General features: G+C 38.8%; 1 protein-coding gene across 1 annotated transcript in view; it reads right to left on the bottom strand.

Moving 5' to 3' along the window:
• The window catches only part of hcn2b (hyperpolarization activated cyclic nucleotide-gated potassium channel 2b), a 28,729-nt gene that overhangs the window by 4,494 nt on the left and 8,961 nt on the right, over positions 1-15,274 (bottom strand). Inside the window, exons 4-7 of the mRNA XM_057325220.1 lie at positions 11,484-11,702; positions 3,751-3,897; positions 3,382-3,622; positions 15-179 (exon numbers count right to left, since the gene is read on the bottom strand). Of these exons, the coding sequence (XP_057181203.1) occupies positions 15-179; positions 3,382-3,622; positions 3,751-3,897; positions 11,484-11,702 (772 nt within the window). The remainder of the gene's footprint in view (positions 1-14; positions 180-3,381; positions 3,623-3,750; positions 3,898-11,483; positions 11,703-15,274) is intronic.

The following is a 15,274-nucleotide window of genomic DNA, read 5'->3' on the forward strand; positions in this document are numbered from 1 at the left end:
GGTAATTGACATACCTATCCGGTCAAGTCGGTCAATGGCAACCGTCTCAAATGCTCTTCTCATCATGGGATACTCTTCCAGGACTTCATTGAAGTTGTCCACAGACAGCGAGTACAGCCGGCAGTAGGTGTCTGCACGCACGCTGGCAGTTCGTCTTCCACGGGTCAGCAAGCAGATCTCTGAGAAAGAAATAAGACATGGTTATGGTTCAAGATTAAGGAAAGATTGTGAAAATTAACTCATGTGAACCAACACGGAACCTGAGAAGACCAAATCTACAACTCATTATATATTAGACACAATAATTGATAACAATAATACAATAATGCTCCACCTCTGCTAAAACAAGATTAAGGTGGTCTGGTTTTTGTTTTTCTGAGAAGTTGGGACAGGAATGGGGTTAGCTTTGGCACTTTGAATCAAATTGCAATATACAGTAAATGTCCTTGCAAAATATAGTATCTTTTAACATAGCAGTTCTCATAATAGTAATATTAATCGGGTTATTCTTTGCTTTTAAAAGAAGACATCTATATATACACACATGAACACAGTAGAGATCTATATAGCTGTATCTCCTATATCTCTTACTTTAAGGGGGAACAAGGTCAGAATACTCAGTATTACTGAAATGTAAGATCTCATTTGCAGACTGGTCTACACGGAGTCAAAAGATGCCCAGCAATTGGGATCTACTCAGCTGGAAATATGGTCACACTTCAAAGTGTTGGCACGGCTCTCTCTCATTGAAGTTCTTATCATCACAACCAAAATGTCCCTCATCCCTGCAGAGTAAAGCTCCACTGTGGATTCAAGTGGAACGTGCTTGTTTTAAAACAATCAATAAAACGTTTAATGCGAGTAACGTTTACAGATTAATAAGAGAATATTAGATGAAAGTGTCCTTCACAGTTGATCACACACATTCACGTTGCTTAGAATACCCAAAGCCACAGAATCAAACAGCTTTCTAAGCATCCTAAGTAGTTCTCAAGAGGGCCAGTGTGGCATCTGAGGACCTCAAATGGGTGCGCCAGATATCTCATTTGCTAACATTCCAAATATGTTTCTTTGCGTAGAACCAAACAAAGAAATGTATACAGGTTTGGAACATCTTGAGGGTGGGTAAGAGTACGTTTACACGATAAAAAACGGAAACGTTTTTACTTTGCGTTTTTGAAATGTTTCATGTACACATGACAGCGTTATCAAAACGATCTGTATTTACATGGATCCGGGAAAACAAATAAAAAATGATATATTATGCATGCCAGGCCAGTGAATGGTGCTACAAAGAAACCCTACGTGTTTGCGCACATCCGCATACACTGTTTTAATCTAAAAGCGCTTTTAATACACTGTGTGTATGTGTGTTTATAGTAGTGTGCATATAAATACTATGTCTCCGCTGGTTGTAGTGGTGCAGTAAATCTACTTTTTCTGGAGAAATTATAGTAAGTATGTCACGTGGCACAAACATGCAGCATGGAGGCCGCCATTATTGTTTGTGGAATACTCGCGCATGCCTACAGACTGAACACATAATACGCATGCGTATGACATCATCGTTTTTGGAAAATGACGCCTTCAGAGCTAACATGGAAACGATAATGCCGTCGTTTTCAAAAACGTGCATTTTGAGACCCGTTTTCTAAAGTTTGCGTTTTCAGTCCCCCAAAACGCCATTTTCGTGTAAATGAACCGCCAAAACGCAAAAAAAAGTTTTGCGTGAACAGCCTCAAAATGTAGACAGAATTTTCCTTTTTGGGTGAATTATCCCTTAAAGGACATACGTAAGTGCATCTCACACAATCCTGGGGCCTCATTCATAAAATGCTGAGTAGAAACCATCCTAAATTTGATTTTACGTTCATTTCTCAAAGTGCGTACTTGTGATTCATAGAACGAACGTACGCACAGAAAACGCGTGTTCGCCTCTATCAGATGTGAAATCTATAAATCGCAAGTGATCGTAAAATTGCGCGCAGCTGAACAGTTTCAGATCTCCGCCTTTTAATGATGTCTAATTAATCCTATACAAGCGGTAAGAATGACTTATATTTCCAAAATCCTGCAGCACTCGGACAAGCAAAAGTGCGTACGTCTACTCAGACCCTGACGTGGCTCTACGCACTTTTCCACGTCAAAGACCGTTTTTATATACGAGCGCTGCCGTGGATTTTGTATTTTTCACTTTTTACGATTTAAATCTGTGCATACGCACGTTTTATAAATGAGGCCCCAGATTTGATAATCAAGTGTGTTTGATGATTGACATATTTGATTTATTATAAGTTGAGAAGATGGCCGCAATCAAGCGACAAAACGCTAAATTTAACAATACTGTATATTTGATACAACTCAACAAGAAACTAACACCACAACTGAACTGCCAAACATAAAAAAACTGCGAGAAGCACCTTCAATAATAACCCTGCAAAGACAGCAGCCTGCCAAATATCACAACATCCCAGCGTGCAAAACAGAACTGTCAGATCTTTGATGAGGTGCCTTAAATTTAGCCCCAGCTGTCACTTAACATGTGATATCACGCGCTAGCTCTTATTCATCACAACTGCACGAAGAATAGGTGACATCACAGAAGCACATGAAAAAATGTATATCACAGCTGTACAAAGACACTGTGATATAACATGCCTATATTGTTTTCCTGAACTAAATTAAAATTAAAGCACACCAGGCTGATCTGGATGCTCACAGCAATATTTTGAAAGCGTCTATGCATATATATATATATACAGTATATAAAGTGTCATTTTTTTTAGCCAGGGAAGCAGCTCAGTTGATGTTACAAATTGCTCTGTCATCGCTGTTCTGCTCCATTAATTACGTTATTAATTGGCCACATTGTTCTTTATCTGTGGCCCTCGTTCAGGACCCCGAGCCCGGGGTATGTTCATAGTCTCACTGAACTCTGTGCCTCTCTCCGTACTGTGGCCCGGCCAGACCGTGCCCTGAAGACTGTGGAAAAAGAACTGGCTCTTTTTCTGGATCACTAGCACCCGGCCTTCTGTGTTTGCAGCATTTTAAGTGGGACAGAGCTCGCTGGAGGGAGAAAGGATGGAGTCATGCTCAAATGTCAGTGATATCACTATATTCTCAGCGCGAGGCAGCTGTTAGGGTTTAAGAGGGAGCAAAGATATACGATGCAAAGATACGCAAAAACGTAAATATCACGCATCCTTCAGAGTACCTTCACATTCTGATGAAAATACCTTTAAGATCACAAATTATGAACAAAATTTCAATAGAATACCTTTAGATAATATACAAGTATAATAATAACATTTATGCATAAAATAACTGCAACATGCAGTATGTCTCACGATAAATGAAATGATCTCGATGTGTGTTCCTTACCCCCAAAATAAGAGCCATCGGAGAGCTTCATGCCTATATTCCCTTTGGTCAAAATGCTGACTACACCATGCTGGATGAAGTACATCTTCTTGCCGATGGTGCCCTCGCGAATGATGTAATCTCCTGGTTGGAAGACTTCGAAGCGGAGTTTTGTTAGCATACCTGTAACAAAATTGGGATCTGCGTTTGCAAACAGAGGCATAGACGCCACCAGCTTCCGGCAGTTGAAGTTGACTATTTCCTGCAGGTGGATAAAGAAACAAAGAAATACATTTTACATGTTTGGCAGTGCTTTCAGTCTATTCATTTTTTATCAGTATATGTGAATCCTGGGAATGCTTTACCAAGTGAGCTACATGAACACTCTACCTCTCGTAGCGGCTCGTTCAACTCCTCCAAAATGCTTTCTTCATCGAACATCTTGCCCTGGTATCGATGCTCATAGTAGTCGTGGATCTTCTGCCGGAAATCAGCCGGAAGTTTATGGAAAGACATGTACTGCTCAACTTGCTTGTACTGAAAAGACAAAAGAACACACGATGAAAATGAACATTTTTACAGATCACCATTGCTAACCAACATTTCGCCAAAACATTTCAGACACCAATGTGTGAGTTGCCATGTCAAAAGCAACATGCCCTCCGTTGTGGAGACGTGCGGGATCACTAAACACAGATGAAAGTAAATAATTAAACATACAGGCTTGTTTTCCTATTGGAAAACGTTGGGCGTTCCTGCTATTTCGGGAAACATGATAATGTGATGTTCTCCAAGCAGAAGTACGATGAAATAAAAGAACGCTCCGTGTAGTTGATCTTTTTGTCTGTTGTTATGGCTTTCTGGTTATTATCTTGATGCATTATTGTATGAAAGCGATTGTAACAGATATGTTTCTGACTAAAGCCATCTAATGATAATGAATCCAACCAAACATGTTCATTAAAATATGGTGACAACTTGGCGATGTTATGTACAGTATGTCTAGAAATAGTATATTTAACAGGACAGCAAAAGTGTCAGATTTAGAAAACGACTCCAAATATTGCAAAGTAGCAGGTTATATAACAATCTTGATCTTGGTAGAGCGTGGAGGTTATTAAGTGTGTTTATAACATCTGCTTTGTAACGCGTCACTGCAACAGTACCTCACACACTGATGTATGAAGGCAATAATGGCCAACAACAAGAAAATTGAAAAAATTGAGATATGTCTTTCTAAACACACAGACCAATAGTTCTCTTGTAAGGTAAAGGTTATGGTTACTTTTGTGTCAAAAAGTCTAGATTCTATCACAGATTGATGAAGAACTTAAGGCTATATACAGTACAGTTTGCTAAATTTGAACCTTGTGTTACAATATTTCTGAAGCATCATCACGTCCTCTCATCTGTCATATCCCCACAGATGTCGACTCTAGTGGGTCATGTGCACAGTGGGATAATGATGTGGGGGAGGGGTGACGCTCCTTAGTGACCTCGTGGATGGAGAGGTGGTGTAGGATGAATGCATGTGGGTAATAACTGTCAGTATGTGCGCCGTGACACACGCTCAGCTTTAGATGTGCCTTGGGTCGATTCTCAGAGAGACTAACAGGGTGCGATCTGATGCTCATGCAAGGGACACAATCCATACATAGATGAATATCTAGGAGAATATCAAGAAGCAAAAAACAAAATGGTGGAAACAACACATGGTTATTGGGTCTTTCCTTTTGTTAGAGCAAAGCAATGAGAGGTTTCATGTAATAAAATCCAACAACGCCTGACAGATGTAGAAGCTATAGATCAAAGGTCCTCAACCTTGTTCAGGTCAAGGAGCTTTAGATGTATAGAAACAAGGAACATAAATCGCTGTTATACATTATGCTGTGTAAAGCTAAACTATTTGATTCTGGTCAATAATAACATACTGTATTTACATGATTTTTATGATTCTGACTTTAGAAAGGTATTAAAACAATCATTCTTGGTACGCAGTCAATGTGTGAGATTAAGGAAGATCTATTGACAGAAATGCAATATAATATACATAACTATGTGTTCAGAGGTGTATAAAGACCTTACATAATGAAGCGTTATGTTTTTATTACCTTAGAATGAGCTATTTCTATCTACATACACCGCGGGTTTCGTAAATACGTTATCTCTTTCGGCAAAGAAGCGAAAACATGACGACATCTTTGTCCTGTGTCAGCCACCCTAGTGCTTTGAAAGGAAGGACTGAGCCATTGGTTGCAATTCACAACCTGACCACTAGATGCCACTAGACACACAGAACCTTTAACATACAGTATATATAACATTTTAATGTTACTCAATATATTTTCATGTGGGAACTGTGCTCTATATTTTAATATTTATTATTTAATTATCATTTAATTTAATGTCTAATTTAAATTTTCTAATAAAATGATAATAACTGGATGTGGAATCATGGGAGGAGAAGTGACTGACTTGAATTAGCTCGGAGTGGAAATCCCATCATGAAGCTGTTTTATAAAAAAGACTTTTGTTTCTGTAATCCGCCTTGAATCCTAATCTAATTCCATTCTTAATTAATTACAACTGGATAAGAGAATTATACAATCGCACACGACTGACAGGAACAGCTGGGGGTGCCAACACGCCCTGTATGTCATTGTGTATCAGAATATTTAACATGAGAATATACTCATGTAACCGAACAATGGCGGTACCCATTGACTTGCATTGGTTTTGTGTCCATACAATAGAAGTGAATGGGTACCGCCGTTGTTCGGTCACCAACATTCTTCAAAAAATATTTTTTTCAAGTCGTACAGGTCTGAAATGACAAAAGGGTGAATAAATGATGACAATTTTTTGTTTTTGGTGAACTATCCCTTTAAAGCTGCAATTCCAACCATGTCCGTTTGAAACGTAAAATTGCATATTGATGCATGATTTCATTGCATACTATAAAAATACAGTGAAATACAGGAATGACTTTTGGCCCAAAAAGTTGGTCTCTGTTTAACGCTGACAAAACCAAGTTTATATATTTTCTTGCACACCATCAGTTAGCAACCTTAACTCGTCCAGTTCGACAAACTCTGTAATTTGCACTTTGTCCCTTTCAATCAAGAAAGCCTCTTTTCACTTGTGTTCGATTCATTCAGCCAGTCTTGAGTAAGACAAGGTGTTTAGCCAAAGACAATTACGCAGACCGTGTTGCAATCACGATTTAAAGTCTGTGTATAAGCATTGGAAAGACTAGAGAAAACTTTAAATCGAACCAGGCATTAGGCCGAGATGGGCTATAGCTTAAACCGAGAGAGAGAGAGAGAGCGCGTGTATATCAATATCAGATCTGGTGTGTGGCGAGGTGACAAAACGTCTTTACATTTTCACTGAAAGCACTGGACGGACGCCTCGTCTCTATTTTTGACGCACTACTCCAGGTACTGCAATTTTCCTGTCATCTGATATACAGTAAATAGTTACAAAATAACAATTTACTATGAACGCTCAGTCAAAGATAGGAGTGGACGTTTTTCACTAAAAGACACCAAAGTGAGGAGAATTTCTGGCATTCCTTTGACATAAAAAATACACATGACATCTATGAATAGAGAGCAATATATATCCAGTGACAGGACAGAGCTAGCATTAGCCTAGTTTCAGCCAAACAAGCTACACATCTGGCAACCTCTGCGCAGGTAGATTAACAATCATAAGCTTCCTAACAAAAGTCATCCAAAACGATATGTAGTGTTATGTAATATTTTTGGATATGATCACCTTTGTCCTAAAATAGTCGACTGAATGAGAATTCTGTCACCAATGTTGTTTCAAACCCAAACAGTGGATAGTAAATCCAGAAAAAAAGGGTTTGGAGCGACATGAGAGTGAAAGAAAAGTTTCAAAATGTTCATTTATGGATGAACCGTTTCTTTAATTTTGCTCATTCTGTCTCCAAATAAATGACTGAATGACTTTTAAACCTGGCCAGCTCATGAATCAAACAGTTCAGAAACCCACAGAAACATCAGAGGGGCGGGGATGTTTTTCAATGCCGTAGAGATGGTATATTTCTCATCATGACCATCTGCCAAAGCATCAAGGTCTTCGTGGTCACAGAGGAAAAGGGATGAAAGTCTGTTTCATGTGAATTGTACATAAAGCTTTCCATCCATATGCTCCATCGGTTCATCTACAGCTGCATTTAATCCCACAGAAAACCTGATGCCAACTTGGATTATGGTTTATGCAAAGCCCTACTTTAGGTCCCTTATATTCTCTGTAATAAAAAATACACCTAAAATGAAAAAGCTGATTTTCTTCTCAACTTCTACATGAGGAAAAGTAATAAATTACTGTTAAATCAAATGCATACATCACATAATTTGCTGTATCTCCATTGTAGCAGTTATTACGGTATATGTCATATTTAATGCATGAATAGAGAGCATTTTAACTGCAACAGTCGATTGATACAGCCGGATCATTACATCTCAGCACATCTGTACATACAACCACAGATCCCTAGGGTGCATCTGAGAGAAAGCTGATCTGAGATCTGTATCATAAACAGGTGCTTGAAAGCCAGCATTGAGTAATGCAATTCTCATTATGTAATGGTTAATGTCCCATTCATCTGTTGCTTTTTGGCAATCCGTTGGATTTTGCACAAGAGGAAGAGTTGGACGTGATGAGATGATGGGGGACCTACAAGGACACGGTGCCTGTCTAGAGAGGTTAAACCACATAAATACTGCATCCAAGTGGCAAAAAAATAGCGTGTTTACACAACCTTTATAGTCCCCTGCGGAGACACAATTAAGTGTCTTACATACCTGTATATGACTCTACGTCGGGTCCAAGTCGGTACCTAAAAATAAAAAAGTTGGCCGTACCTAATTTTCACAAGACCCGGTAGTACCGACGTACCGGGTCAACCGGGTACTGATGCTCTGTCTGACAGGTTGTCAGTTGGAAACTTTTTATAGACGCAATAATACGTGATGAGCGGATAAGCGCGGCTCCGATCCACAAGAGATGCGCACAGAAATACTTCAGATTAAAGTCATATCACGAAGAAAACGAACAGAGTTTTGTGGTGAAACGAGGAAGCATCCGGATTTAAGTTAACAAGTTCAAGCGGTAAGTTTCAAATTCTGTTCGCGTTTGCATTATGAATGTTGTAGCATATGTTAAGTTAAAGGTTACGTTAAATTAAATGTCCCTGTTTGCGTCTTAATTTGTTAGCGCCAGTGCTAATCCAGTCAAGTGTCTTTATTAACCATTTAATGCTTTTATAACTGTAATGGGGTAAAATAAGTGGGAGGACAGGGTGGGGTTTACAGTACCTATTTTATATAGGCTTATCTGAAATCTATGTGCTAGAAAACTATCATACTAACTGTATGACTAGCAATATGTGTATGTCTTGGATAGATAACTCTATTAGGTTTAAAAAGCCACATTTAAACTAAAGAAAAATCTATCTGTTGCATTTATTATTTTAATATACAGTTACCTTAATGTAAGTAATCTTGTGTAAATGCAGTATAAAAACTGATGTTTTTTTTAATATTGCATATGCATGTTTGTTCAGTCAGTTGACTTACTGAAGTTTATTCTATTTGTCTTATACAGCAGCAGACTGAGGAGGATGTTCATCAGCATGAAAGACCCCAGTGAGCACACAACAGTTTCAGCAACAATTAACTTATACTTCATGTATACAAAATGGCATTGCTTTCTATACATTTATAATAACAATGAGCTTTATTAATAAAATTGTGTTTCAACTGGTGTTTTGCTTTGGTACCGAAATTGGTACCGAGAACCGTGGAACTTTACTTGTATTGGTACAGACTACTGAAATTTTGGTACCGTGACAACACTAGTCTAAACAATGGAAGTCAATGGGGGTCAGTGTTATTTGGTTACCAACGTTCTTTAAAATATCTTATTTTGTGTTCTGTTAAAGAAATAAAGTCATAGAGGTTTGGATTGACATGAGGGTAAGTAAATGATGACAGAATTATTATTTTTAGTTGAACTATCCCTTTAAGCACAAGAACCACCATCAGCGTCCCACCTGTGAGATCCCCTTCGTCTTGAATATGCACAGTCAGCAATCATGAACCACACTCCCCATCAATGTCAGTGTTTTGGTACAAAGGAACCGCATTATATGTTTATTCTGTTCCGTATAAGGAGGATTAAACTACGAGTAGTCAACCATGTGCTCTTTATCAGATTCTAAGAGTAGCTTTTGTGAAGCTGTTACCACACTCCAGTTCCCCTCGGCCTTAACAGCCCTGCTATCTGACAACAAGCGGCTCCTTTGCTAATGGTTAATGAAGAGGAAAGTCTATCGCCTCAAGCAAGATTTGATGAGCTCCACTGACAGTTCTTCTGGGAAACTAGGCATTATATCATTTCTTCAAGTGTTATCCTAATATATTCAATTTTAGAGTAAAATAAAAAGAGATAAGTTTCTATAAAGACTATCAGAAAGATGTGCCGTTATAAATGGACTAAAATACTCTGGTACACTGAAAAAAAAAAGTTCTTACTTAGTGTTTTGTCTTGTTTTCCAGTACAAATGTCTAAAAATTGTTAAAGCAACACTTTGTAGTTTTTCGATTTAAAAAAAATCTCTCTAAAATTATTTCAGTAGTAGAACAACTCTTAACCGGATGAATTCTACTGCCGCTGCTGCCTGAACAGCCTCATAGCGGATACAACCACAGTCTGTAAGTTCTGTGTTCGGGTCGGTACACTCCTGCCTGCGGAGGAGTGCGACATGGTTTCCAAACAACGTTTCTGCATTAGCCGCTTCCATCAGCTTAGTAAACAAATTCACGTGTAGTGCGGTGCCCACAGGGAAGCTTATACAGCGACATTATTTACAACACTGGTAACAGACAATTGCGCTTATCAACCACATGGGGGATTCCTTTAAATCGAGATACATTTGTAAGAGAAGTAAATTACTTTAAGTTTAGCCTTGTTTTCTGAAAACGCTTTATAAAAATTAAGGGAATTTATGCCTAAAACAAGCAATGATATCTGCCAATGAGGTAAGAAAAGTTGTTAATTCAAGCTTCAACAAGCTTTAAAAAAATCTTAAATAAGATACATTTAATGACTTAAGATTGTTTTTCCAAAAAAATGAAGTGCGTTTTAAAATATTTGCAAAGGGGTGAGAAAATAAACTTGAATTACAAGATAAATTTACTTCACAGGGAAAGTGACATAAGAAATAAAATAAAATAAATTTTGTTCGTTTTAAGTTTTTGCTGTCTCAACAATTTGGTAAGTTGACTTAACAACAGTATTTGTCCTGTCAACCTAAAAACACATGTTGAATCAATTTATTAGGTAGTAAAAGGTAAAACTATATAGGCAAAAAAATTCTAGATTTAAACATAAACTTACATAATTCTAATATTTTCGTTTCTAAAAAGAAAGACTAAATCTTAGTTCACATTCTTTAAAGTCAAGTAAATGTATCTTGATTTAAGAATTCGTAGATATTTGTACCTGACAACAAGACAAAAATGCTAAGCAAGAATTTTTTTTGCAGTGAAGTCACATTTTTACCTGATTTTATTTGTAATGTGACCTGACTGACGGCCACTGGGGATTTTCTAATAGCTTCAAATGCAGGCCTTTTTACCTGGTTGTCCTCAAATTTCTGAGAAGTTTCCTTAAAACCCCTCAATTAGTTACCTATTCTAAACACCGATCATCATCTACTTCCAGAAACAGAAAATGAGCCATGTCCAGAGGGAAGTCAGCACACTTAAGTTAAACCAAATAGTTTCTGACAAGTGACAAGCTGCGAACCGAGCGTTGCAGGTGTAAACAAACACCAGATGCCGTGATTAGAAATCAAAGACAACAGAATTACAGCAGTGGGAGGGGTCGACAACTGATCAGATGTGAGGGAGACCAGATTGCGGCGAACTCCAAGAATCCTCTGCTGTTGGGATAGTTGACCTGAGAGGTTGCAAACAGATGATGGGACCGACTTTGATCTGGCGAGATCAAACGATCGGCGACACATGAGAAGGTCATCTGCAGGTGTTACGGTGCGTGTGTGTGTGTTTAGGCAGCGTGTCACCCACCTTCTCCTGGTACTGGCGACGGGACGAGTCCAACGACTGTATGAGGGCGGTGGCGTGGCCGATGAACATGGCGTAGCAGGTGGCTCCCACGATCATGCTCAGCATGGTCAACCAGATATCAGACATACTCTCAGGGGCCTGGCGCCCGTACCCGATACACAGCATATGGCTCATGGCCTTGAACAGGGCGAAGGAGTACAGCTCGCTCCAGGAGTCATTCTGGAAATCGGGAGGGAGAACAAAAGGGACTTTGATTACTTCATCAACACAAGATTCATTTCCATGCCATGCCAGATCTTTACTAAAGAGCTAAAAACTCAAACTAGCTTCTTCTATGACTAGCTATGAACTTACTGCACATTTATTATTCACTTTCTCTGCGGCTTTAGGCAATTAATGAGCAGCTGTATGTTTATTATTTCAGTCGGGATGATCTCATAAAGTCTCCTCTCTCGCAGATATCTGCATAAGACCTCAGCTGCCGCACTAAGATGCCTCGTTTCCTTTCATAAGCAGCTGATTTTTCAGAACTGACCTGACGGGTCCTCGCGAAATGTGCTTAACCTGATTTGCATTCACTTCGTGCAGGGTTTAGACAAAGCTATGAAAATCTTGAATCAAAGAGATAAAGTCAAGGGGGCTGTGGTTGACTTTGAATGATGAAGTGGGGGATGTCTGGGGTGAGAAATGGAAAACGGGGCGATGGGTAATCAGTGGAATTACTTTGTGAAGGAGATAAGACGAGGAGGGGCTTGCTGGAGTTGCCATGGAGAAAGCTATTTATGGTAGTATAGCTTGTCTGTCTGTCCGTCCGTGTATTTGTGGTTAAATACATATATAAATAAACCTCAGAAGAAAAAAATGCATCCGATTGCTTTGTTTGTTTGCTTGACATATGCTTTCGATGACTGTATTTACCCGTCAATAAGCAAAAGTAAACCATTACATGTCGATTGAATAGACCAGACTGTCACATTTCTACATTATGTAAATGTTTATATTCATTTTATGTATTTACATTTTGAAATGTACCTTCCACTGCAAGATATATTTAGCAATTAAAAAAAGTTTAAGTCTGCTAAAATACGCCTTTTAAACTAAGATACAAAGTATACTTTCAGTCTACTTTTTATGTATATTTGGCCTATACTTGCACTCAATCTTTTGATGGAGATATACCCAAAAGTATTCTAGGTATACTAGGTGTATTTACTCTTTTGATTAAGTAGCCTATTAAAGGTTTAGTGTATGAAATTTAGCAGCATCTAGTGGTGAGGTTATGAATTGCAACCAACGGCTCACTCCACCCCTCCTTTTTGAAGCACTAAGGTGGGTGAACCAGGGCTAAAATGTCACGTTTTCACTTCTTTGCCGAAGGAATTACGTATTTACGAAACGCTCTCTGTAGAGCATATTGTCTGTTTCAGAGCATGTGAGCGGAGCGGGAAGCGAGCGAAATATAGTCGGAGCGCGGAGCGGGTTTTTATCCAAAGGCCGGAGCGAACGCTCTGTATCGCTCCGGTTCCGCTCTGATACTGCTCACACCACGAGTCTAGGGCATGCACAAATCCACCCAGAATTCACCTGTGCCTTCAATAATTAACAAAACTGTCAGCCTGTACTTCAAAAATCGTTCGTTGTGAAGGAGAGAAGTCTGGTGTAAACACAGTGGCGATCCGTGACTCCTCTTCATGGGAAGCAGTTATGCGAAGCTCGGCAAAACATGTATTTAGCCCATCGTGTGTGTGTTGCGTCATGTCAAAATACGTGCCTGCTACAGACGCGTCGAAAGGGTTTTTAATAAAAGAGACGCTCGCATTTGCTAGATACTCGCTTAGTCTCATGTGTAATCAGAGTTAAGTGTTAACGCAGTGTCTTCTGAACGCGAGCGTCTCTTTTATCATAAACCCTTTTGACGCATCTGCAGCATGCATGTATTTTGACATGATGCGTGATGCACATAGGTTCACGTGAAGCGCTGAACACGTATTTTGAATTCCAGCTTCCCCTGAAGAGGAGGCACCGATCGCAGCTGAAGCATAGACTAGAATAACCGCGATCAGTTCCGGTAGCTGCGTCGGAGCCATAACGTGCCGCAGATGCGTGCGGTGTAAATGAGGGGTAAGGCTTCCGTTGAAAACGGCAGGTGTTAGGCATGCAGAGGAATTTTAAATTTGAGCGAGCGTGGAGCGATTTCACCGGAGCGGGATGAAATTGTAGGTGAGCGGGGAGCGGAATTGAGCGGAGCGCGGAATTGAGCGGAGCGGTCTGGTGCTCCTTTGAGTGGGGAGTGGAAATTCTCACCGCTCAGCTCCACTCACATGCTCTGGTCCGTTTAGTGCTACTGAAACAACATGGCAAATTCCATGCAAGGGGACCCGCGGTGTATGTAGATAGAAATAGCTCATTCTATTAAAAACATAACGCTTCATTATGTAAGCTCTTTATACACCTCTGAAGACATAGTTATGCATATTAAATTGCATTTCTGTCAGTAGATCCTCCAAAAAATTAAACATTGGACCTGTAAATGATTAAACATTGGACCTTTAAATACTCTTTACTTATAAGCTTGGACGTTTATATAGAAACAATATAATACAGATAATGTATGAATGGTAAACTAGAGGTTTCATGTTATGTTCACTTAAAGAAAACTTAAGCATACTTGCAGTATAAAAACTACCAAACTAGTATACTTACATAAATTGAATTGCAATAGTCGAGATGAGAGCATATAAATGCATAACTCCCTCGAACTCGGCAAAAGTTAAAAAGTCCACTAGTACTACTACAAAAGTATTGAACTAGTAAACTATGAGTATATCTATAAGTTCACTTGTAGAATAGTTGCCTTACAAACAAAAATGTACTTGTACACTAGTCGTGTACTCAATGTTTACTACTGTTACACCTAAAGTATGCTTAAAAAACACTACTTGTTTTGATATTAGTTTGCTACATAAAGTATACTTAAAACTTGAACTTTACTTAAATATACTTGATAAAATGAACTTAAAGAATACACTTTGACACTTGATGAATGCTCACATCATACCCCTGATGAAAAAAACAGCATATGCTGGTTTGGTATGTTTTGATGCTGGTTTGCGCTGGTTTAAACTGGTCATGTGCTGGTCCTTAGCTGGTTTAAGATGGTCAAACCAGCATCAAAACATACCTAACCCAGCATATGCTGTTTTTTCAATAGGGACATGAGCACCAAATACAGTAAAAACTAAAAATTTGTCAGTTGGCAGTAATTTGTTTCGCAGTGCAAAAGTATGCAAATGAATGCAACGCACTCCAATTACACCCATATGCCTTAAAAACCTTTCACTAACCCAACATGTGCATGACATTCTGTCCTTGCTACAATCTCTGAGGAGATAAAAGGATAATTAAGTACTCAAAAATAATTTTCATGCATATACATCAAAATAATAAAGACGTTTAACGCTGTATAATCTTTTTTAGCAAACATTGTAGCGCTGCTAGCATGATTTTTTATATGCTAATAAAAGATTAGCACACATTAAGATACACAAGCTGTGTAATTATGCCTACGTTTGCTAACTTAGCACGTATTAAACCTTGTGTTACTTGTCCCCACTGGCACTGAGATGAATAATGAGACTTTATGGCTAAATTGATTTAGCTTGACTAGCATAGCAGTTGGTTCACATAAATTTTCATGATAAGAAGCACTAAATGGAGATGGATTGAATTAAATAAAACCTGGACTGGAACACACCACACAAGTCAATGAAATGACAAACAACATGCTCGTG

This window comes from Triplophysa rosa, linkage group LG25 (assembly GCF_024868665.1).
Source record: "Triplophysa rosa linkage group LG25, Trosa_1v2, whole genome shotgun sequence".
NCBI lineage: Eukaryota > Metazoa > Chordata > Actinopteri > Cypriniformes > Nemacheilidae > Triplophysa > Triplophysa rosa.